The sequence below is a fragment of the Chroicocephalus ridibundus genome, chromosome 1 (assembly GCF_963924245.1).
Source record: "Chroicocephalus ridibundus chromosome 1, bChrRid1.1, whole genome shotgun sequence".
NCBI lineage: Eukaryota > Metazoa > Chordata > Aves > Charadriiformes > Laridae > Chroicocephalus > Chroicocephalus ridibundus.
In genome coordinates this window covers 30844905-30869787 of record NC_086284.1, presented here as the reverse complement: position 1 = coordinate 30869787, position 24883 = coordinate 30844905, and the positions used below count along the sequence as shown (strand labels likewise).

Sequence of the window (24883 nt, the reverse complement as noted above, 5' to 3'; positions counted from 1 at the left end):
TGACCTGCCTTAAACTAGATGGAAGATGTAAAAGAAAATGTTGTTCGTTTCTTGTAGTGTTATCCTACTGCTTGCTTTACTGCTGCTGAAGAAGAATCCTCATGCACTGTTTGTTCCTGTAGTCACAGCCAAACATAAAAATGCCTGAACCCTCAGTTAGCCTGCCTTGTATTCCAGAGTGAGTTTTTCACACTTTCTGAGGCATGTATCTTCAATGAAAGACACATTCTGCATGGTTACCCATCCTAGGAAACAAATCCTTACAAATGTTTTGTAAGCTCATTTCCTGTAAGCTGTGTTAGCAGCTCCCCAGGGGAAGCAGCAAAGCCAAGCTACTAACAGGGAAAGCATTGTCTTTCTCAGGTCACGGCTGGAAAACACTCTGCTCAATGACTGCAGGCTCACTTACAGCAGGTCTTTAATCTAGTAATCACTCTGGAGAGAGACCACTGCAAATTTAATGGTTCTTCTTACAGAAATAAGAGGAAGTTTAAAAAGAGGATTTTTTGTTCAGACCCACAGATTTCACTGGCATGAAGTTACAATAATCAGAGGAGAAAGGTTAGGAGCTTTAGTCACAGGTTTCTTGGCACAGACATGAAATCTTTGTCTTGCCGTTGCACTTACAGAGTCAGGAGCGTATATCAACTACAGCACTAGTCAGTCATCAAGCAGGAAAACACACTTCTCATGCTGTTAGAAATACGTCTACTTTTGAATGTATATCAGAAAATCAGAGATAACAGGAAAATATTTATTTCCAAAGAGGCTTTTGTTTTTATAATGATATCCTTGCAATCTGCTTTAGAGGGACACGGCAAAAGAGTAGGTTGGTTGTAAGATATGCAAGGTGCCACAATCAGTTTGGGCTGACAGTAAAGCAGGATAGTTAGGACAAACACAAAAGAACAGACTCCTCTGTGATGACACCTCAAAAAGCCTTAATACTAAAGTGATTTTCAGTGATATACGCTTCCAGTGAGAGAGAGATATATATACACACACATACACAAACATACGTATATGTATGTATATGTATGTATGTATGTATGTATATATTTTCAGGAGGAGGGAAATAATGGAAGAAAACAAGACCTGCCACTATGACATATTTAGATATTGGAATGAGGAGAAGCAGTCATTACAGCTGAACTCATGCTTGATCTTTTCCAACGGTGTTAAAGCGTTTATTCCTAAAAGCTTTTGCCTTCCTTCTTTCCAGGCACAGTACAAACAAGGCTATGACATGAACGTTACGAGTTGCCAGAGCTAGCAGAAATCTGTTGCGGTCATGAAGAAGGTGCAAAACAGTGCTTTGTACACTTACCAGCCTGTTCTGGTACAGTTTAGACGTGCTAGTGCAACGCTGATTCCAAAGTAATGAGCCCTGATGGCTGATACAGCCAATTAGCTTGGACATAACAACAGAAAAACATGGCCAGATTTCCTCTGGACCTGATTTGGCTCATACCCAGACAACATATACATCCCTACACAATGCTTACTCGCATTTCAGTATCACAGATAGCATTAAATGACTGAGCTGCTGAGTCTATACTTAACACAAGAGACTCCACCCTTCCGAACGTGAAGTGGGTGAGTTGTAGATAGACCAGTTAAGAACAAGAGTTCCATTAGATTGGAGAAAGAATCGGCATTTACTGTTTAATAGCATGGTAATGGGAGCAACAGAAAAGCTCAGAAAAACTGTCCATTACAAAAAGTTTATATTATGATATTATCAAAGAGGACTTTAACATCTGAAACTAGGTAGCACCATTCTACATCTATTTACACATACTTAAAGCTATGCAAGCAACTGAGCTTGCATTTAGCACAATGAATTTAATTTGCCAAGTCATTCATTTTTTCTGAATGCTGTAGAAGCAGGGGTCAAGATTACAGTCAGAGCTCAGTTCTGCAGCAGGTACCTATTGTGCAAATGCCAATAGCTTTTTATTTGATGTGGTCAAAACAGATTACTTTTCAAATTCATATGTTGTAATCTTAACAGCTTTCATCTTCTTAGCACTGTTGTCATAACTTTTGCAATCAAAAAGTAAATTCACCTCAGTATGAAAATTACTAGTTGCAGCCAAATTGCCACGCACATTATCTCAAGCAAGTAATGTCTGCATTTCCATTTGTCTCAATAGCCCATTTCTGTCTCACAACTTACAATGATTTTTTAAAGGATGCTGCAAACATTGTAACAGGTAAAAGGACAGACTCAAATTAATGCAAACTTTACCAAACCCAGTTCTATTTGTAAGAAGAACATGCCTTTTTTTTTTTTAATCTACAAAAGCAATGCCATGCATTGACTGGACTGGTTCATCGCTGAATTACTCTCATTTGATGCAATTTAACCCAGTAGAGTAACACAGTGTGAATCGAGATCAATAACTGCTATGAAATCAATGACATTATATATGATTCACATTTAATTAATTTATGATGCACACTAATTCAGTATAGACTTTTACATTTTAACTCACCCTTTATGTTAAAGTGCATCCACGCTTCAGTTTCTCTACACACAGTACCATCACAAGCAGCACATGCCTAGCAGGTCTGGAATGCACATCTAACATCTCTGCTACATGAATAAGTAAAACTCAAATGTCAGCAAAGTAGCACAGTAAAGGAAGTAGACTAGAGCCCCAGCTGCAAGACTGAGGGTGGCAGTAAGATGGTTACAGTGATATCCCATCTCTGGTCACCTCCTCTTTCCTTTTCTTGTCAGTCCCATCCCTGCTGCAAGGATAGCCTGCAGCCTACTTTACAGCCTGAAGAACTGAGCTAATTCTGGTTGTGCTTAATGGCAGGTTGCAATTCATAATGGTTCAGTAATAACTAGATGAGCCACAGAGTATGCCTGAATCAAATCACAGAGAGCAGAGCCATCTGAGTGCATGAAGCCATGCTGTACTCAACTCATTCAAGACATGTGCCTTTAAACCGAAGACGAATTTTTCAACAATTACTTAACTATTATGTCCAAGATGGTAATGAACAGTCTTAAGTTGTCTCCTAGCTACAACTGGCATTTCAGGAGAAAGGATAATGTGTGAGGTTGACTATCGTATGTGACTTTCTCTTGGACGCACTTCATTTACCTTCGTTGATTTGCGGAGAAACATTGTTACCTTTCCAAAACACCAAATTCATATATATGTGAACTAACATATAAGTGAAAATATGTATTAGCAGTAGTATTATTATGATGATTGCATGCACTCCTAGGATATAACCTACAGACCTTGACATTACTGGAACTATCACAGGTGTCAGAGGAGCTTTTCCTATGTTCAGATGCAGTGGACAGGGCCAAAAGATTTTTCCTGCTGCAAGTACATCAAGCTTCAATCTCTTGCTCAAATTGTCCCATAATGCAGATAATTGCCTCATTTACCAATGTAAATAAAAATATAAAGACTAATAGCTGAAGAAACAAACACTTTGGAATTTGGGGACACACCCAAACGTGATGGTATAACCTGCAGCAACCATCTGATTTTCACATATCATTTTCCTACTGGCGAGACCTCCCACAGAGCATGAAACCAACTCACAATCTTCTAAACATTCTATTTTTAAAAAGAATGAGATGATTTTTATGTAAGAGGCCCAGGAAATGGCAGCAGTAACAAATTCTCAATGAACTGATGAAACAGAGGCAGGCAGATAAACGGGAAGGCTTGGCAGTAATATTTAAATATACCACACACAAGGTACCTCACAAGGAGACCAGGCATGAAGGAGCTCACAGTCAGTGACTCATACATGAGATAACAAATGAGGACGCTTACAAACCGAAATGGTATTAGGAGAAGCTGAGCAGCATTTTAGATATAGCACATAGCCATTTCTAAGCATGTTTTTCACATTTTAATTGAAAAATCATTTAATGCAGGGCCTTGCAGAAAAAAACAGTCTATAGAAAGGGTCTCAGTGCAATAAGTACATTTGCAAAAACAGGTTTTCTGAGATTAATATTTTCAATTTTTCTCTTCTAAAGTGTGTTCCTCACACCTACACTCATATCAAGAAACATAACCATAAAATTGTAACAACTCATTCTACAAACGCTTTCTTTATAATACCTTGTAACATCATCCACTTAAATCATGACCCTGATCTCTAAGATTTTAAAGCCCGAAGTCATAGTGATGACAATTATGTTTTCTCGCCACCTGAGACTTCCACTGGTTGGCCAGCAGTACTATTAGGGCTTTTGAATGATAAACAAGCATTTCGTTGTTTGGTAATGAGAGCTGACAGGAAGATGGCGAGAAAATTGTGGAGACTCAATAGCAGACAGAATTCCTGGACCTCCATAAAACTAAATGCATGCTGAAAATGGGTGAGCTCCTTATGTAGTGAAAGCTATTAGACTTTGAGAAAATATTCTAAAGATAGAATAAATCCAAATTGTGCATTTTCTGAGAGTAATTTCTCATAGAATAGCAGAATGGTTTGGGTCAGAAGGGACCTTTAAAGATCATCTAGTCCACGGGCAGGGACACCTCCCACTAGATCAGGTTACACGAAGCCCCATCCAACCTGACCTTGAACACATCCAACAATGGGGCACCCACAAGTTCTCTGGGCAACATGTTCCACTGTCTCACAGCCCTCAATGCAAAAACTCTCTTCCTTATGTCCAATCTAAATCTTTCAGTTTAAAACTTGCCTCTTGCCCTATCACTACTGGCACTGGTAAAAAGTCTCTATCTTTTTTATTAGCCCCCTTTATATATTAAAAGGCCGCAATAAGGTCTCCAAGGAGCCTTCTCTTCTCCAGGCTCAACAACCCCAACTCCCTCAGCTTGTCTTCATAGGAGAGGTGCTCCAGCCCCCTTATCATTTTTGTCACCCTCCTCTGGAACCACTCCAGCAGGTCCATGTCTGTCTTGTGCTGAGGGCTCCAGAGCTGGACACACCACTCTAGGTGTGGTTTCACAAGAGTGGAAAAGAGGGGCAGAATCACCTCCCTTGACCTGCTGGCCACACTTCTTTTGATGCAGCCCAAGATACGATTGGCTTTCTGGGCTGCAAAGAGCACATTTCTGGCTAATGTCCAATTTTTCATCCATCAATATCCCCAAGTCCTGCACAAGAGAGGGGATACTCTTCATCCCCGAGTCTGTACTGATATTGAGGATGGTCCCAATCTTGCACTTGGCCTTCCTGAACTTAGTGGGCCACAAAGTTTGCATGGGCCCACTCCTCAAGCCTGACAAGATCCCTCTTGATGGCACCCTTTACGTCAAGCCTATCAACTATAACACTCAGCTTGGTGTCACTTGCAAACTTGCTGACGGTGCACGAAATCCCACTATCTCATTGATGAAGATATTAAAGAGTATTGGTCCCAATATGGACCCTTAAGTCCTTGAGTGTAACTATTTGGATGTGGCCACCCAGCTAATTTCTTATCCATCTAACAGTCCATCCATCAAACCCATATCTCTCCAATTTAGAGGTACATATGTTGGGGGGGATTGTGTCAAAGGCCTTGAATTCTCGGTAGATGACATCTGTAGCATAGAATCATTTAGGTTGGAAAAGATCTTTTAAGATCATCAAGTCCAACTGTTAACCTAGCACTGCCAAGTCCACCACTAAACTATGCCCCTAAGCACCACATCGACATGTCTTTTAAATACCTGCAGGGACGGCGACTCAACCACTTCCCTGGACAGCCTGTTCCAATGCTTGACGACCCTTTTGATGAAGAAATTTTTCCTAATATGCAATCTAAACCTCCACTTCCTTTGTCCGTTGATGCAGTCACTCCATCATAGAAGGCCACTAGATTAGCGAGACATGATTTGCCCTTGGTGAAGCCGTGTTGGCTGTCTCTAATTGTCTTCCGTATGTTTCTACATATCTTCCAGAAGGATCTGTTCCGTGATCTTACCAGGCACAGAGGTAAGGCTGTTAAATTCACCTTAACTAGATGAATTACAAATCTGCATGTTATCAATGCAGCAAATGTGTTTGGTTTCACTGAAAAATAAATTAAGAAGAAGGGAGACACTATTATTATAACTATCCTTACTACAAATGGTGCATAAAAGAGGAACAGCACAACCAAGAAATGTAAAATACTTTGTTTTCCCAATGGCTGTTGGTATTTGTAAATAATTTCTGGCACAGCTTCCACCACATTTTTTAAAGAAAATTATGATCCTATTAATCCTTGTGGATATTTATTAAATCTATTCTTCTGCCTCTATGTATATACAGACTTTTCTGGATAGGAGACACCTTGACCATATGACAGGCTAAGAAAGACCCTACTGCAATTCTGACTTTGGATTTTTGCACTTCTACTATTCAGTCGCAATGCTAGGTATGTTCAGTTTGCTGGCAGAAGGAATTTCTTACAGGCTTTTCTGCCCACATACAATGAGAACACATTTGGCCCACTGAGGTCGGATAAGAACAATATGCAAGAGATCTTCCACACTCCCGTTACAGGAGCTAATGTTGGGGATGGGACTCAGCAGAGAAGACAGAACAGAACTGAACACAGAACAACAGCCAGACTCACCAGACCACAAAAGCACAGCTCTAATGACAGAAAATATGCTCTGCTGTATGTTAAAAGTTCTTGAATTCTCTCTTTTGGACTTCTGACCCCATTGGTGACAGAGGGAAGAGAAAAGAGTTGCCTGACAAACAGTAATCTGAGGTAATAACTGAGTTAATCTCTTATTGATTTACACATTTAACAGGAGAATCAACATCATTAAAACCCAATGGGGTACGCTGGTTACTCTGTTGTTCAGTATTGTTTGGGTCTTCAAAGACTGATGAGCAAAGTGGTGAAGTCTCAGTATAAGAAGCTTCAGAAGAAGCAAGATGATCTAACGAAACCTTATGAAAACTGAATGCACCAAGATGTTGAATACAACTTGATTATCCAAATCTTAAACACACAAAGCACTGACTATATCATTAAATTAATTCCCTATGATCGAAAGCAACCAAGAATAAATGGTTAATTTAGAATGGCTTGCTAGACATTCATTACATTTTCAAGCAGTCTATAATAAATGTAAGATCTGTAGTACAAAGACAAAAGCTTTTGAAAGAGAAAGATTTTCAATGCACTCTTGAGTGAACTACCACAAAACAATGACCCATTAGGCTCTGGAAAACAACATCAGTACACGTAAGACTATAATCTCATTTAACTCATTCTAGATTTAACAAAAAGTATCAATTTTCTACAGTTGATGTAATTTCATACCTTCTGCTTACCAACTATTTTTTGTGCTTTGAGCACAAAACTCAAAAGCTATTTTCTATATTTCAACACTCTCCTAGAAATACTACTATAATTCACATAGGACTGTAACAATGCATACATAAACTAACCATTTAAGAACCTGCAGTAGTGAGGGCTTAGAGACATGCTGCTCCACCAGCTGAGTAAGAGTCATCTGAAATAGATGTGACAAAATACTGTCTGGAGGTCACGGTCTGTCCTCCTTACCAATTAAAGAAGCCTATATACTTAGTTATTAAGCAGCTAAGTGAAGATGAGATTAATCCAACTTCTGTAGTTCATATAAATATAATGTGTGTGTACCTGGACACGCACACATATAATAAACTGTCAGTAACAGATAATACTATAAAAGCAAATCATAAATGCGCCTGGTTGCCTCTATAGAATGTCCTACTGTAAGCTATGACATTAATTTATTTCTGTGATAGACAGAAAACAGGGACTTTCCAAAATCTTTAAGGCTATCATCATAAATTGAACATTTTTCACTCTTTTGAACTGGTGATAATAAGAAACTGTAAGTAAAGAAAACTGGGAGTATAACATGTGTCATAAATTGGCTGTCTTCCACTTTTTCCCTTGATTAGTTGCCGAACTGGCCACCTGCCACAGACTGGAGAAAGGGGAGGGGTCACATAGAGATTTTACCTAATGAGAGGACAAAAGAAATTAAAAGCTGCACAGAAGTGCTGGAGGCATCCGACCTACAGGCACTGCAAAAATAGAAAAGGGAGAAAGCAGTCAAAGATGGCTGCACAGAGGGAAAAAGAACAACTAGTTTGTTATTTTAGTCATCTTCAGAGAATGATGAAGGATACTTGGCCAAATCATGACCCCAGTCATGACCCCAGTCATCTAACACTGGGCATGCTCTGCCTATAGTGTTCAGGTTGTAACTACAACTGGACAAATAGATCGTCAGATATTAACTACCAAGATCAACCAGCCACTCATTCAGTTTAACGTTAGGGCACATCTATTGTTGAAAAGAAATCTGATTGTCTGCCTTGAAGATCAGTGGAAATAAGGAGATTCCAGATAGTCTTGTGAGATAAGGGTGTCCCTTTGACAAACCATGTTACTAATAGAATATTTAATTATCATCAGCTGAAAATGTGGCTCAGTACACACACCGAAAGTTAGTTGAAACTGTATGCCCACTGGGACACTTAATGCAAAGCATATCTTTATAATGTAGCATTGCAGAGCTAATTTTCTGCCTCTTTTCAGGCTATCGATAGTAAATGTTGATACAGACTTTACCACTCCGAGCAAGCTGGACAAGTCCTAGTGGCCACTGATTTACAGAACATGGTCTAAGGATTTCCAAAGTTTGATTAACTGTAGTGAAGAAATCTCCAGAAGACTAAAGAATTAATCTGTTCTGTTTGACCTCTAACATCAGCTTTTTGCATTATCATGCCATGATGATACCGTTGTCCAGTTTACTCAGCTGTAAAATATTCCCAGACAGTGCTATCCTCTATCATGTGAATGATACCAGTGACCGATTCTGTTGAGCAGGTATAAAGAAAATGGTAAGCAAACCTCTGACATAAACCCGAGTCCTTTGCTTTCCCAGCCTTGATGTAGAAATGTCGAGAAGAAATCTGAACGGCTGCTTGCCCATCTAATGTGAATGAAGTGGAACAAATGTATTTAATGTACTTCCTGCTGTGAACAGCATGAGGCTTCAACAATTCCACTAAGGCAAGATGACTGTTTGTCAGCCTGGCTGTAAGGCTGTGTGCTCTCATGGCAACACTAAATACAGTAGCATAGAATTAAAATCACATGGGAAGACAAACCCTGACAAAAAACTTGAAGCAAACAAAATAACCGTAAGCATTCTCCTCTTAGCCAGAAACTTCCAGCTCTGCATTCATCACACCTCTTCTCTTCTGGTTTCCAATTTCAAACCAAGAGTTTAAAAATTGCCCACAACACAAAACAGAATAAGTAAAAAAGAGTCCAAACCAACAGCCTGGCAACCAAAACTCTTGACTATGAGAGCGCAGAGATTTGACTGCAAGTCTCGTTGCAAGGACTATAGCATTTTCTATCAGACTTGTTGCACACAACACGGCAGTGCTGTTAGTGTTGGAACCAAATTACAGGCTCCTCATTCCTCGATGAATCCTAACAAAAGAGCTTCATCTCATTTTTTCTCTATGTATAGGAAATTACTTCAGAGTCACAGCTTCAGCTGGAAAAACAGAGCGCTTCCAGGCTGATCTTGCTTAGTTGCTAAGTGCCTGGGGATTAAGGCTTTTCCATGGAAGACTGGGATCTGAGTGTTTTCAGGGTCTGAGGCTAAACTCCAGGACTCCTCTCTCTAAGGGGAACAAAAATTGCACAGCCACCTTATCTTTCTTTTCCCAGATGCATAATATTCACCTATTTTATGTAAAGTGCCTCCTCTGACTAAGCTTCATGCTGAACTCTCTGCTCTCCATGCAGGATAGGTATGCCCTGAGCCCATCAACTGAGCTCAAATTCTTCAGGGATTTATGTTCATACCCCAAATCCTTGAGATGCATGAAGTCAAGAAGTTCAGTCCATCAATTCTGGCCAGATTTAGTAACACAGGTTCACATTTATATGGAAAATGTTTTTTTGTTTGTTTTTGGATTTTATCTTGAACATCTAAATACCTATTGAAACACTCTTCAGCATTCATTTCTTTAGATTTCAACTAGATTCTTTTAGATTTTTCTTTAGAAATCGTAATTATTTTGTGAAGCAGGAATAGCTATGTATCTCTTTGTTGTTTGATGGCATTTCATAGTAGGAGCTCTTTTAACACAAAATTAGAAAAAACTCCTTCCTTCGTGCCCAGCAGAGATTAATACTTTGGGCTGAATGGCAAATTAAATTTCTAAGGGTAGGGTTTATACCTACTGTCAGAAATCCATGTATTCAGATGCACCAGGTACCCATGGTGACTGACCTCAACAGTTCAGATACTTCTCCTAGGATGGCATGGTTCCTGGGAGTACACCTCTCTTTTCATTAACTCTAGACGGATCCTGGCATAGCCTGCTTGAATGAGATGTCTAGAATTTGTAGATGGCTAATATCAAGTGAGATTACTGTCCCCCTCAAAGTGGATGATTTGCATAGGTCTTTCCCCTGAATGCTTTTCTTCCAGTGGTTCATGGTTAGTAACTACCACCTCTGACTCAAACAGATCCATGTTTTTATTTTTTAATGTTTAAATGGTAGTGACACGTGTAACTTTGAACCCGAGTTCCATGCACAACTTACTTTCCTGTGTATTTCATTAACTTAATCCTTTTCTTCTTTTCTATTTGTCTCCAACTTCAGGACCTATCAGGAAAAGTTCCTTCCAAATTAAGAAATGTCCCAACAGCAGCACCAATTTTAAAATCACCTTTCACAATATCTAAATATACCTGTGCATGTTCTACATACTATGATTTTTTTTCAGATTTTGCTTTGGCAGCACAGCACAACTGTATAATCCCCAATTAAAGTATTCAGTTGCCAGGAATTTCTTTAATATACTCTGGTTCACTAGAAAGTTGAGCACACCTCTTTTACTTTTTGTTTATTCTCATGACTGTATAGCAACTCAGCTATTTTAGTTAGACCCTAAGGGCCTCCTCTAGAAATAAAAGAAGAAGAAAAGACTTTGATGATAGGTGCTGAAGGTGAATGTTTCCTAATTAACTTGCATTGAATGCCAGAGGAGATAAGGTAATGTTGCTAGTGCTGACTTGACTTCCATAGGAAAGATCTCATGTAAGTATTATTAAACTTTGACCTTTGCTGTTTGTATCTTTTGACCTGAAGAAGTCAAGGCATAATGTTAATCCAGTCACAGTACTTGGAGAAATCACAACTTAATGACATGCTGTGACATTCGTCCAAAGAAACTTTGTGAAGTAGAGGATGAATTTAAACAAATAGTGAGAAAAATATATCAGTAGATGTGAAGTAAGAGGCTGAAGTGGACTACACGGTTTAGTACGACAACATTACTATAGCTCGTAGGCTATTATGTATGTGCTAAAGCTTTTATCCACCTCTGTTTTAGGTATTTTCTGAATTAAATGTTATTGTTAAAAGCTAAAGAAAGTGCTTTTTATTTCACACAGCATACTGTTTCAACGTACTAAAATTAATTTTGTGCACTGCAAATAATAATAATCAATGCTGCTTAAAATCCCCTGCTTATTTATGCAGAATTTCAATCGTGACTGCCAGGATGTTAAATTGCTCACGTTACATAAATATGTGTGTATCTATACAATCTGAAATAAGCATATATATATATTTATATGTGTGTGTGGTTACATAAATAAATAAGGTATAACTTATAATTTATCTACTCTGTAGTCTGTACTCTGCTTTTTATAGAACATGTGGCACAACAGATCTCAGATGAAACAAAAATGCATATAGACTTTTCTGTTACCATGCACTATGTTTTTGTGCAAACTAAAAGCATGTGGTGGAAAATTTTACTGGTAAGTGAATTGTCAGTAAGTTTTTGAATGCTCTGGAATTTTTTGTGGGAGTGTTTTCACTGATACCAAAGCAAAAAAGTTGTTCTGTCACACTATTTCAAATATGATGTATGCAACATTTTGGGCACAAAAGACAAGTGAATGTTTGTAAAAAAACAATCCAAACCTCTCCTTCAAAGCCCCTTTATCTTTCAATACACAAAATATTGTTTACTCTTACCAACAAATGTAGATGTTTCAGTTGTTGCATAGTGAAAATGTTCTACTCAAATGTCCCAAACACTTCCCCATGTCAGCTTTTTTAATAAATTCCATAAGATTATTATTATTTGCTAAATAATTCCTGTTTATAAGTTTGTAGCATTGAGGCAAGCTGTGCTCATAAATGCAGGAAATACTGGACTTAAAACTGAGCACTGGTATACAAATCAAATTGCTTCTCATGTTTTCTAATGGCAGTGTTAAGGGAGATTTCTTGTTAACTTCCCTAATATCTTGTGGGAGTTCATAAACAGTTACGTTCTGTACTATGTTGTGATTGATTAACTTTCATCACTTCTTACTCCAAGTCACTACATTATTGTTAAAATGACTGTATAAGCCTATGAATGACAATATCTTATTTTAAATGCCAAAACCAGTATATAAAAGTGTCCCCTCCCAGTGAGGTTCTCACTGAAGTTAGGTGCTCTAATTTCAGCTCATCTCTGTTTCAAATCATCTCTTGGAGAAACATTCTCCCCATCTTAAACTTTCAGTATACATTTTAAGCAGTCAGAACACCTTCAAAAGCTGCGCAATCAGCTTCTTCATGGATATGGTTTTATATAGCTACTCTCTCAATATTCTATGCTATGCTATCTACAAACTGTAAAATTCAAGAATTCATCAAAATTATTCAAAAAATCAAATTGTTGTAAAAACCCTACACAAATGAACCTGTATTCACTGTCACAGCCAAGTCAGACAAATGTATTTCTATTTCAGCTTGCATTTGATATATGATCTGTTACCTTACAAGAAGTATTATTTCAAAATGTTGTGTTCATTAATGCTATATGATTACCCAAATGCTCCACAGAGAAAACAGCCACCTCTGTCACTGGATTACACAAGAGAAATTTCACTGAATATTTACGATGCAATTAGATGGGTGTCAACTTCCTGCGTTTAAGAGCCGCCTTTTATATCCTTAACTAGGGAGTAATCACTGTGCTGATAATAACCGTCTGTCTTGGCATCAGACTTTCAAAGCGTACTGTACTATATCATTCCTCGCCTTAGTCTTTAGGAAAGATGACTGTGTCACAATAGATGGTTTATGGCCTCATAGAGAGGACTAAAATAGTTTATCAGTATTCCTTTCACAGAATTTACAGCTGAGGTGTCAGCCTCCAAACTGCATGCATAAATGAGGGCATGGAGTTTGTACTCCATGCCAGGAAACCTTTTTCCTACCACTCCTAGAAGGAGAGTTGCCACACCAATGCTAGGGACACTGAAGGAGAGGCTTTAAGTCACAATAATATTTACATGTATTTTCAAAAGCAGTTGGTGGTACAGTGTGCTGATTCTACTCTTCCTTAGTCATAGACTCTCTATCACCACCAGAAATGTCCCTTTTAATGCAATATATCAAAGCTATTGACCACTTGAACAAAGGACATCATTCTGTCAGCGCTTTCTTACTGAGGCGGTTTCTAAAGCAACATTACAGTCTTTTGATTATTTGTTAAAAAGACAAAGGAAGCATACAGGGACACTTCCAGGCAGAAATTTAAATCCAGCATCAAATCAGATGGAATATAGCTTGCTTCTTAGCAGCTGTTAGGGGGCTTCTAGTCCATCAGGAACCTCTAATATGGCCCTTTGGAGCATAATGCAAATGGGTCTGAAGGCTTTGTGGACACAACCTTAGAATACAAGGGTGCCCATGAAGGGTGACATCATGTGCTTTAGGCAATCCTGCTCTAGCAGGGGAGTTGGACTAGATGATCTCTAGAGGTCCCTTCCAACTCTGAAGATTCCGTGATTCCGTGATTCCGTGATTTTGGATTACACTTGTTACTGTGGTAGAATGGAAAAGTGCATCTCCTTACTCCCAATCACTGCTCATGTGATTTTCTCAAACCATAAAATATCAATACTTTAAAAACCCCACATAGCTGTCTAATAGTATTTTCCAACCTCAAGACGGAAGCAGCATGTGTTTTAACGACCAGGAAGAAGTGCAAAAATCCAGCTTCTACATGCTGATTTCCGGGTGATGCTACCTGCAGTTTCTGTCCTGGACTGGGAATACCACTTTATTACATGATGTCTTACCATCATCCTTGTCAGGTACAATGGTAATTCGAGTGCTCGGGAATTCTGCACCAATTCTTCCACCCATCGGCATGCTCAGCAAAACATCAAAGGTCTCAGCCTCTTCATATAAGGAATCATCTATGATGACTATCCGACACATTTTTTCTCGTTCGTCTTTGTCAAAACGTAGAATGCTGTTGTGATCCTCAGGCCTGGATATGTAGTCAGAGTAAGAAAGTACAGAGGTTGGGGCAGTGCCAGATGCTGTTCCTGTGGCATAAAAGGAAAACAGTCACTATACATACCATGGTTATAATGATCCCCTCACAGAGGCTGAATTTTATTTTCATTATCTTTTAATTTCTGTTTACTTTTAGGTGATAAAATGGGCTGAAACCTCTGAACAGGTTACATTTCTGAGGTCCCTGGACAAACTACTTCTGTATAGGATGCAATGCAAGCACATGGCTCCTCAAATTCATTTGCAGTTTTTCAGTCAGAAGGAATATTGTAGTCTATCACAAGAGACACAGCTTGACAAAGGAGACCCTTTGAGGACTACAAATTAACTCCTTTAGTATATTTTGTCAGTTGAAGATATCAGTGGACCAGAAATTAGCTATAAACAGATAGAATTTGATGAAAACAAATAATTTTTATTCCAGATCACCTCACCAAAAAAGTTGCTTCATCTCTCCAGGTGAAAAATAACAATAACAGCACAGGTGTGGAGACCCCATGCTCTGTGTGGATACAATCAATAGGAGATTTGACAGATAGAGGAATTAGAAGGATGACAGTTAAGCAATATTATCTTATACCAATTTTTTCAAGGTACAGCAAGTAAAGGATACCCTGGGCAATCGCTGCAGTGCATTCAGTTCTGATCACTTTCAGATATATGGGGCTGCATAAAAAAATCTTACATAAAGAACACAGATCTTCTTCATCTCTTAACAAATAGCAGAAATTTGGAACATGATAATTTTTCTGCTGTATTGAATAATGCCTTAAGACAGATTGCAATGATGAATACATTTCCAATTGAGACTGAAGATATTTAGATGAAAAAGCAGTTATCAGAGTTATAAATAATTTTATTATGCGATAGATGGCACAATCCTTTTTGCTTTTCTGTCTCTTCCATTTTTGCTTTTCTTTTTTTTTTTACAGTAGATTCTGTTACCTTGTTGTGTGTAGCAGATAACCATCAGTTCCTGGCTCACATCTCCACTTCTTCTGACTGGAATAAATAATTCACCAACATCTTCTTCAATACTATAGGTGGACTGAGGAATAAAGACAGTTGATTCTGCAATGACAGACACATTTGTTTATGTAGATTTATGGTCTCATAAACTCACCTGTAAAACACCTAGGAGCATTTTAGTGTATTCTAAAGTGCAACAAATAACTCATATTTATCAGCAATAATACTAAAGTTAAGGGTGAGAGAAGTCTTTCAGAAATGGAAAATAAAATCAGATTATCATTAGGTCTGAACTCAGAAGTCCTTACTAAGTAGTCTCTAATAAGACAAATTTACTTATCTAGTGTTAATGGTGCAAGATATTGTTTGGAGAATTTGTCCACGAGGTCTATATTTTAATTATTTCCATAGTATTTCATTATTAACTGTTAACCACAGAAGTATCAATAGCATAGCTCACACACAGGCAATGGTTCTGCAAGGTTATTCTTTAACTTACTATATCAAGATAAATATGAAAATGATTTGGCACTGAGGATGCAAGATTGAGCTCTTGCTATCTTACTCTGACTTGGAGATTTGATTTGATTTGATTTGGCTAAATGTCTACACTCCTGTTGTACTCTAAGAAGACAGCCAATACAGTCAGTGAAGTCTGGAGAGCAATCTCAGGAGAGCAATCCATTTTTCATCTAAAAAAACCACTACAATGCATTTTAAACCCCTTCATTATTTTATACCCATATAAACAGATTGCTGAGTCTTATGCTGTTACTAGGATTCAGGATCAAATTTGTTCTTGTTCCTTCAAAAATGCAAGAACAAAAGGTGGTTATGCATATAATTATAAAACACCTTTACAGTTTCATTAATATGACTGCAATCCTAAGAGAATGTAACTTTGTGTAATACTAAATCAAGTGGTATCAGCTGACTGCACAAAGCAAATTTTTTCATTATTTCAGAGTACTTCGTCAAACAGTGTTCTGAAAATCGTCACGTAACTTCTTTGAAAACATGTTCCAGGTTTTATTTCTCCAGCTGGAAAATACTACTAGCATGAGTTAAGGGTCAAAAGCCTGCCTTAAAAATGCTGTAATTCAGGTTTGATAAGATCTAGACACTTTCACGATTCCAGCAAGTACAAAATTCAATGTGAAAACCACCAAATCCCTACCCTTTTGTTTCAAAGTAAAACAGAAGGTAACACACACACACACACAAATGTTCCTTTTCTTTCCCCCTTTAGAACTGACAAAATGAACAACTCTATTCTTCAAAACAAATGCAGGAATCTGATTTGTTCTGTTTCCTGGTTCTCATATAATCACCCAACTAGGAGTAAAATGACAATATAAGAGTTTAACAGACCTTACGAACAACATAAAAGCTCAGAGGAGAACGATCTCCATCATCTCAGCTAGTACAAGGAAACATATCCTTATGCACTCTCTTTTTGGAATAAAACATTAACTAATGTCCCATACATGAGGGGCTGGTAGAGCTTTTCAAACAAGCTCAGTATTTTGGTGCTAAGACTACACCATTCAAATCAATGAATTTTAAAATAATTTTCACCAGAAGCTGAATAAAACTTCTGACGGTTCCTATTCAGTTAGAGTCTGAACTTGTTATACTCTGTGCTTTAAAAGATGATTAGGAAACCCAGTCCTCCCCCACAAAGCTTTCTCTATATTTTCCTATAGATGTTCCTTGATTTGCAGTTGTGTATTTGATTTTCTCCTATGCAGCTTCACTTTATGTATAATTACTATAAATTCTCTGTGACTGTAAAAATTTTATCTTAATATAGGAAATGGAAAAAACTACACTTGGCATTAAGAAAACTCAGATGATTATCTTGAGTTGTGCTATGTCACTGATTACAGGAAGGATAGATTTAACACATTTTCAAGTAATTTCTCTGTCTTATACATACTACTTTTCCAGTTAAGCACTATTTTTCTCAGTGACTAAATAAGAATGTCAGATAACCTCTGTTTTAACTTACATTTGTAACTAGGAACTAAGAAACCTCTGACAGTTTTTGTGCCCAGTCCTCTTCAAATGTTAATTAGGGGAGACTGCATAGAACAAGCTATTACAGTCATCCAATACTTGAAAGATTCTTCAAGGACAGTTTTGTGTGACCGTGGCCCACGGCTTCAAGTGTCTGGATGCAGCTGAAAAGCAAAGCAACCAGGGCACATTCTATTTTTTTTTTTTTTTTAATCAGCATCTTCCTTCATTTACATTTAACCATAATTATATTTGTTCTTGACACAGCTTGCGCTGTACTTGGTCTAGTGAACCTTACCCTTACTGAGCTTCTCAACTTGATATTAAGGCCTAACTGATGCAACCAGTCTGCTCCAAGACCCAAACTTGTTTGGACCAACCAGCCCGGACCTTCCTGTACCATCCTCTCCCACATGAATTATCATGTCAGAGTGAATCAAGTCAGCCTCCAGCCACCTGTGCAGATATACTCTGCAAACACATTGAACCAAAAACCTATTATACCTAAAATGAAAACAAAACAAAACAAAACAAAAAACCTAGAAATAATACATCACAGGAAAAATGCAGGTATTTCATCGAAGCATGCTACCTTAGTTACATATTCATGAATCACTTACAGTGACAGAAGACAAAGAGCTACCCCATGCCCAAGTCTGTCTTCAGAAATACTCTGAGTAAAGGTAAGCTTTACTATCCGCTGTCACTGATAGCATTTGTCCTCCAGTTTATCTTTAGGTATATGCACATATTGGTAGGACATTTATGGAAAGGTTCTTACCATCTCCTGGGTCAATAATTTCCACTGTGGATACACCAGGAAATTCCAGAACTGCCATGACAGGCTCAGAAAGAACAATTTGAAAAGACTCAGACTGTTCATGTTCACCATCACTCAAAATCCGTACTCGCCATGTAGCTAAGGTCTGGCCAGGATTAAACTGCACCTGCTTCTGGGCTTTTCCTCTGAAGTCTTTGTCTTTCTTGGCAGTACCATCTTTGGTGCTAATACCTGTCAAAATCAGAAATTCAGGTCATTGAAAACTTCCGTCGTAATTTTTCCCTCATTATGTCATCTTTAAAAAACGATGTTTTAGAAAAATACACTTTTCACAACTCGAGAGTGTTCAAGCAAACTTTTGATCAATTTTCTATTGGTGTCACACATAGACGTCGAAGCACATCAATTAACATTATGAAAGACAGTTTGGACAGAATTAGCCAAAGCAAAACTAACTACTAGAAAAACTCTGCATTCTCTGAGGTTACAGTCAAATTTCCATTTCTCTGTAATTCAACTATGGATGCCCAAAAGGCCCAACAGATTTTTTCCCCCCTTTAACATCCTTGGTTCTCTTCTGTTCAAGAACAACTAAATAAAATGCTGTCTGAAACACTCAAAAATATTTCTTTTTCTTAGAAAAAATAAAAACACACCTGGAAAGTTCAGCCTTCAAGGGGAAAGCTAAGGAAAACACAGAGACACAAATGGGTAAAACATATGGAATAAGGATGAAAGAAGATGTAAAATCTGAAACACTGTGGCCATTCCCACACAATAAACATTTTTTTAAAAATTATTATCCTCTTATTTTAATGTTTGCATAATGACAATCATTAAACTCAAATCAAGTTGAAACTGCAAAGCCAAGGGATAAAATCCAATAGAGCTCATTCCACTGAGACAGTACAGACCTTACATCCTCAGACCCAGGCTGCTCTAAAATAATAGAATCATAGAATCTTCATGGTTGGAAAGGACCTTTGAGATCATCAAACCCAACCACCCACACACAAAAAACCAACCAACCAAACAAAAAAAAACCCCACAAAACAAACAACAACAACAAAAAAACCCAACCTACAATCTCTGCCACTAGAGCATGCCCTGAAGGGCCAGATCTAGACGTTTCTTCAATACCTCTAGGGATGGTGACTCAACCACCTCCCTGGGCAGGCTCTTCCAGTGCCTGACCACTCTTGCAGTAAAGTAATTCTTCCTGATATCTAATCCAAACCTCCCCTGACACAACTTCAGACCGTTTCCTCTGGTCCTGTCATTATTCACCTGGGAGAAGAGGCCAACACCCACCTCTCTCCAACCTCCTTTCAGGTAGTTGTAGAGGGCAATGAGGTCTCCCCTCAGCCTCCTCTTCTCCAAGCTAAACATGCCCAGCTCCCTCAGCCTCTCCTCATATGACCTGGTCTCCAGACCCCTCACCAGCCTGGTAGCTCTCCTCTGGACACGCTCCAGCACCTCAATGTCCCTCTTGTACAGAGGGGCCCAGAACTGAACACAGCACTCGAGGTGAGGCCTCCCCAGTGCCGAGTACAGAGGCACCATCACTTCCCTGCTCCTGCTGGCCACGCTGTTCCTGATACAAGCCAGAATGCCGTTGGCCTTCTTGGCCACCTGGGCACACTGCTGGCTCATGTTAAGCTGGCCGGCCACCAGCACCCCCAGGTCCTTTTGGTGTTTCCCTTCCTGTTAAAGGCTGTCTGACAGGCCCTCATGGAAATTAGACAGTCCTTCAGAACTACCTCCAACTCACGTGTTTGGCGTCTGTTTGAACCCCACAGTACCTTAAAGGTACTTAAGGGTCTTTCTCATGTTTTCAGAAACAAATTTAAAACTTCTCCCTTCTCTGCCTGTTTCTTCCAACAGTGTTGTTTAATGTATTAAAATATATCCCCTTTCCCTACTAACCTTGCCTTTCTTGCTTCCTGCTTGTGCCTCTCACTAAGTCATAGCCAATATTTTATACAACTTCTACAACCCTTCAGCCCCTTTGGCGCTGCATGTGGATCAGAAAGGCCAGTAAGCATCTTAACCAATATCTTTTGTGTTCTTTCCAACTCTAGAATTCCATTTTGCCAGGTTAAGATAGTCAGAAGCAAGTTATTCAAACTGCTGTTGCTGGATTTTGAGCCAGCTCAATTCAGAAACTGAACTTGAATCCATAGGTAGAAAATTTTGCAAACAGTCTATTTGAAGAATCAGAAGTCAAATCAGCATCCGTTAATTAGTACCAGTAACTAATTTAAACTACACATCCTTAACTTTGTATTTCAGTAATCTCTTTTATTCTTTTACTTTCTTTAAAAGAACTACATTATCAAAGTTAGTTCACTGTTCTAAACAGAGCCTTTTAAGTTAGATCCAGTTAGTGCCTATATGCCTTAAGTTATGCCAAAACAGGCGTCCTAACTCTATCTCAATACCTGAAACTCAGATACTTAAGAAAGAGACTTGAACAGAAATCTGATTTCTAATCATGAGCCTTGTGCTCCATGCCAAGTAAATGTTTACATATCTCTGCAAAACTAGCTTTAAATTGAGTGCCTTTTCTAAGTAGCGTGAGCTTACCATAGGTTTCGACACAAAACAGTACAAAGATAATGCTCCCTGGTCCAAATGCATCACTAGGAAGAGAATGGGAACAGATCCAGAAGCTAGAGACAGGTGTGAGGCTGAAGAACATGATAACACAAGCTTTTTTCACCTTTTCACTCCCCAGACACTGCAAACAGCTTTCAACACCTCCTGTATCAGCCTCAGTTGGCTGCCAACATTGACTGAAGAAAACTAGCCTAATGCTCGTAGCTGCTAATCAGACCAACTCACAATAGCCTTCCTGGGAAATGGTGTGTGTTTATTGTTGTCTTTCCAATTGATATAACTGTATTTTCTCATTATAAGAAAAATAAAATTTGGACAGGAACTGTATTCTGCGAAACAAATGCAACAGTGGCATCAATCAAATCAAGAAAGAAGGACTGGGTCTTGGGTTATTAAGCTAAAAATTAATTACAGAAGACCAAACAAAAATAAGTGAAAATTTCATCATGTAACTAAAGAAATCATACACTTAATGTAATAAAAGATACTTGCTTTAATCAATAAACATAATCCTTTGAATCTAGCTTGCTTAGTATCGAACACCAGTAAAAGGATATAGCTGTATTAATATATTTTATCAACCAGCTGGCCAGTGATTTATAGAAGCAATTGATAAGGTTAAAATTGAACTTACTTATAAAAGAGGTTTCCCCCAGGTAACCTCTCCGCTTAAGAACAACATCAAGATATTTGGAGTCTTCATTTACTAAATAATACTCCTTTTCTAGTGAGATCCATGCCCAGTTTAGGCGAAAATGTTGATTCTTCAGCTTATTGCCTCCTGCAAAACAAAATCAGAAAGATGTATTTATTAGTTTTTCTTTTTTCTTAAATACTAAATTGTTTTTTGATGTTAATGTAACCTGGGTAAGATGTGTATCTTATCTGGACATTACAATCCAAATGTTTTAAAGATTTAAAACGAAGAGATAACAAGTAAAGAACTCAACCATGATACATTTGGTACATAGAGGAATAAATTTTATCCTAGATGCATACAAACTAGTCACATTCATTCCAGAGTATGCCGTTTTTCTTCTTTTTCAAGGGAAAAAGGACAAGAATTAATCAAAACATATTTGGGATGCCTTTTTTAGAAATTACAAAAATTGTGGATGATCCAAGTTTCTGCAGAAATGTATTGGTATTTCCAAATAACACACAACGTAGGACATCCTGCAGATGTAGGACATCATGCAGAACTTCCTCAATATGATCAGACTGACAGAATCACTGGAAGACCCTTAGTATCCTGAGAGACTGGAGATGATACCTACCATCTTTTAGACTGCATTTACCCATGCAGCCTGCTTCGAAAACTCCGTATTTTGTTCACTGAGTCTAACAATTTCTGCTCTTACTGGTTTAGAATTTATACATCAGCACAGTATAATTTTAGGAACAGCTTTCACATCTTCCTAGGAAATGCTTTCAATAAGATTAAGTATCCCCGATACATGCCACAGTTTATAGCTATGCTGATGCCCTCCTAAGCTGACATACTTGTAACTGCTGGATTAAGTATGATTGCTTGTCACCTAAGATTTAGAGAGATACAAATGCCTATTGGAATTCTCTTAAACTATTTTGCAATGACCTATCTGCACGATACGATGAATGCCCCTAAGTGAGCAAACTGCTGAGATGTGTTTTGAGAGTCAGCGTTCCATAGACCAAAAGATGTCCTCACAGTTCTTTTTACACAGGCACTACTGTAGCAAGGCACTCCTGCTGAAGAAAGCTGACTCCTGGGATCCTTTCCACGGTCTCTACCGTAGCAGTAGCACAACAGCTTCCCCGCAGCCTCACTGAACACAGATGGTTACTGTGCCCTCAAACACTGGGAACAGAAAGCACAGGACAGCAAGCGGTACACTCGGTGAGGGGAAATTAATGGTTAACATGGACCAAGTCAGCATCTCTGTCTGGTAGGATTGTCCTGAAGTTGAAGACTGTATTTCCTCTTACAATAATGGGAAGAACCTTCACAGTCTTCCTCAAACAAAAATGCAGAAATAGGGGTCCATTTTTTGAAGACAAAGCAATGCAGGAACACAGGAAACATCCCTCAAAGTTTTGGACAGGATGATATCCTGTACACTTGCAGCCCAGAAAGCCAACCGCATCCTGGGCTGCATCAACACAAGCACAGCCAGCAGGTCGAGGGAGGTGATTCTGCCCCTCTACTCCGTTCCAGTGAGACCCCACCTGGAGTACTGCGTCCAGCTCTGGAGTCCTCAGCACAAGAAGGACATGGACCTGTTGGAACGGGTCCAGAGAAGGGCCATGAAGATGATCAAAGGGCTGGAGCATCTCTGCCATGAGGACAGGCTGAGAGAGTTGGGGTTGTTCAGCCTGGAGAAGAGAAGGCTCTGGGGAGACCTTATAGCAGCCTTCCAGTACCTGAAGGGGGCTACAGGAAGGATGGGGAGGGACTCTTTATCAGGGAGTGTTATGGTAGGACACAGGGTAACAGCCTCAAACTGAAAGAGGGTAGATTTAGATTAGATATTAGGAAGAAATTCTTTACGGTAAGGGTGGTGAGCCACGGGAACAGGTTGCCCAGGGAAACTGTGAATGACCCACCCCTGGAAGTGTTCAGGACCAGGCTGGATGGGGCTTTGAGCAGCCTGGTCTAGTGGGAGGTGTCCCTGCCCATGGCAGGGGGTTGGAACTAGATGATCTTTAAGGTCCCTTCCAACCCGAACCATTCTGTGATTGTGTGTGTGATTCTGTAACATGGATGCCATTAAACTCCATCTGCAAAGCACTAAGCACCAGCCTAAAATCTGAGCATGCCTCAGCCTAATCTCTTGCTCTCAGCAGAAACAAAGCTGTTGTGTCTACAATTAATGGGATTTGTAGAACTGTAAACCAGCAGGAAGTGTCGATTGAAATGGCAGGCTTCACGGAGTTTTTCTCAGTCTAAATAAGTAATCCAGAAACAACAAATGCAAACAGATGTCACTCTAAGGTCCAGTTAAAAATGCTACTTTTTTTTTTTTTTTCAGTTGGAGAGGTAATAGCTGAAAAGAGCTCTAAACCAAGTATTTGTACAACAGACTGAATATCTCAAATTAGAATAACACATTGCTGATAAAATATAGCATAGCTTTACTTTCTCATGTACAGTTTACCTCCATCTGTTCACTGATTTTCCACAGTAAAAAGGCATTTCTTGTCATTGTAGGGATTCTGGATGCCACAGATAAAAGGGCATGACAAATCAAGTTCTGTATAGCATCCTATTGGGTGTGTTTGCTATCAATCAGGAGAATTCTCTAATTTCCATAGCAAGACTAAAATAACCTGTTCAGCTCACTGAAGGCAGATGCTCACTTAGAACTGTCTTCTGGGAATGCTGGCTTGTATGAGAGGCTGTAGTCTGATTTCCTTCCCACAAGGTGCTGCTACAGAACAAGGTTTGCTCAGGTAACAACCGTCTGAAATGTGCATGGAATTCCCTTTAGAAATTAACACTTCTGTACACGAGCCAGTGAATACAGTAATTCTTCTGAACAGCTGAGAAACATATCTAAGTATTTCAGTTCGCTCATGGCTTTACTACTGGAGGAGGAGCTAAATGGAGCCTGGTTTTCCCCTTTCAGTTTCTTCTGTTCTGTTCCCTGAAAAAATAGGCTTCCACTCTGCTTCAAAGATAAGCCTCTATATTTTTTATTGACCTGTCTACTAGAAAAAAAACCAAAAAACTTACTTGTGTAATCTAACATAAAGGCAGTGGTACTGTGTAAACAAAATGGTTACTGGAATATCTTGCTGCACTCCTTGCCTTGCTTCTTTCTGCTCTTTTGATCTCCACTGTTCCTAACAAAGGGGAAGGCTACAAACACACATAGCAAAAACTGTAATGAGCACCACAAGAAAACCAGTAACTATAGAGTTAGCTATACCAGCACTTACATTAGGTTAGCCGTATGTTACATCTTCCCGTTAGTTTCTTGGGACAAACGCAAAAGCATATGTCTTGTTCTTTCATCTAGTGAGAAAAGCCATTTGTGTGCCGCCTCTGAACACACTGCCCAATTTAAACATAATTTGACAGAGGAATAAAAGTTTCTAAGACATAGAAGGAACAAAAATTTACTGCCAATCAGAGGAGAGAGAAGCCATTAGTATCACTACTGAGA

General features: G+C 38.8%; 1 protein-coding gene across 2 annotated transcripts in view; it reads right to left on the bottom strand.

The window, feature by feature from the left end:
* The window catches only part of FREM2 (FRAS1 related extracellular matrix 2), a 138788-nt gene that overhangs the window by 42927 nt on the left and 70978 nt on the right, over window positions 1–24883 (bottom strand). For both annotated transcript variants that reach the window (XM_063333222.1, XM_063333233.1), the window contains exons 3-6: window positions 21370–21516; window positions 18117–18347; window positions 15293–15418; window positions 14125–14376 (exon numbers count right to left, since the gene is read on the bottom strand). In XM_063333222.1, coding sequence (XP_063189292.1) covers window positions 14125–14376; window positions 15293–15418; window positions 18117–18347; window positions 21370–21516 — 756 coding nt within the window. The remainder of the gene's footprint in view (window positions 1–14124; window positions 14377–15292; window positions 15419–18116; window positions 18348–21369; window positions 21517–24883) is intronic.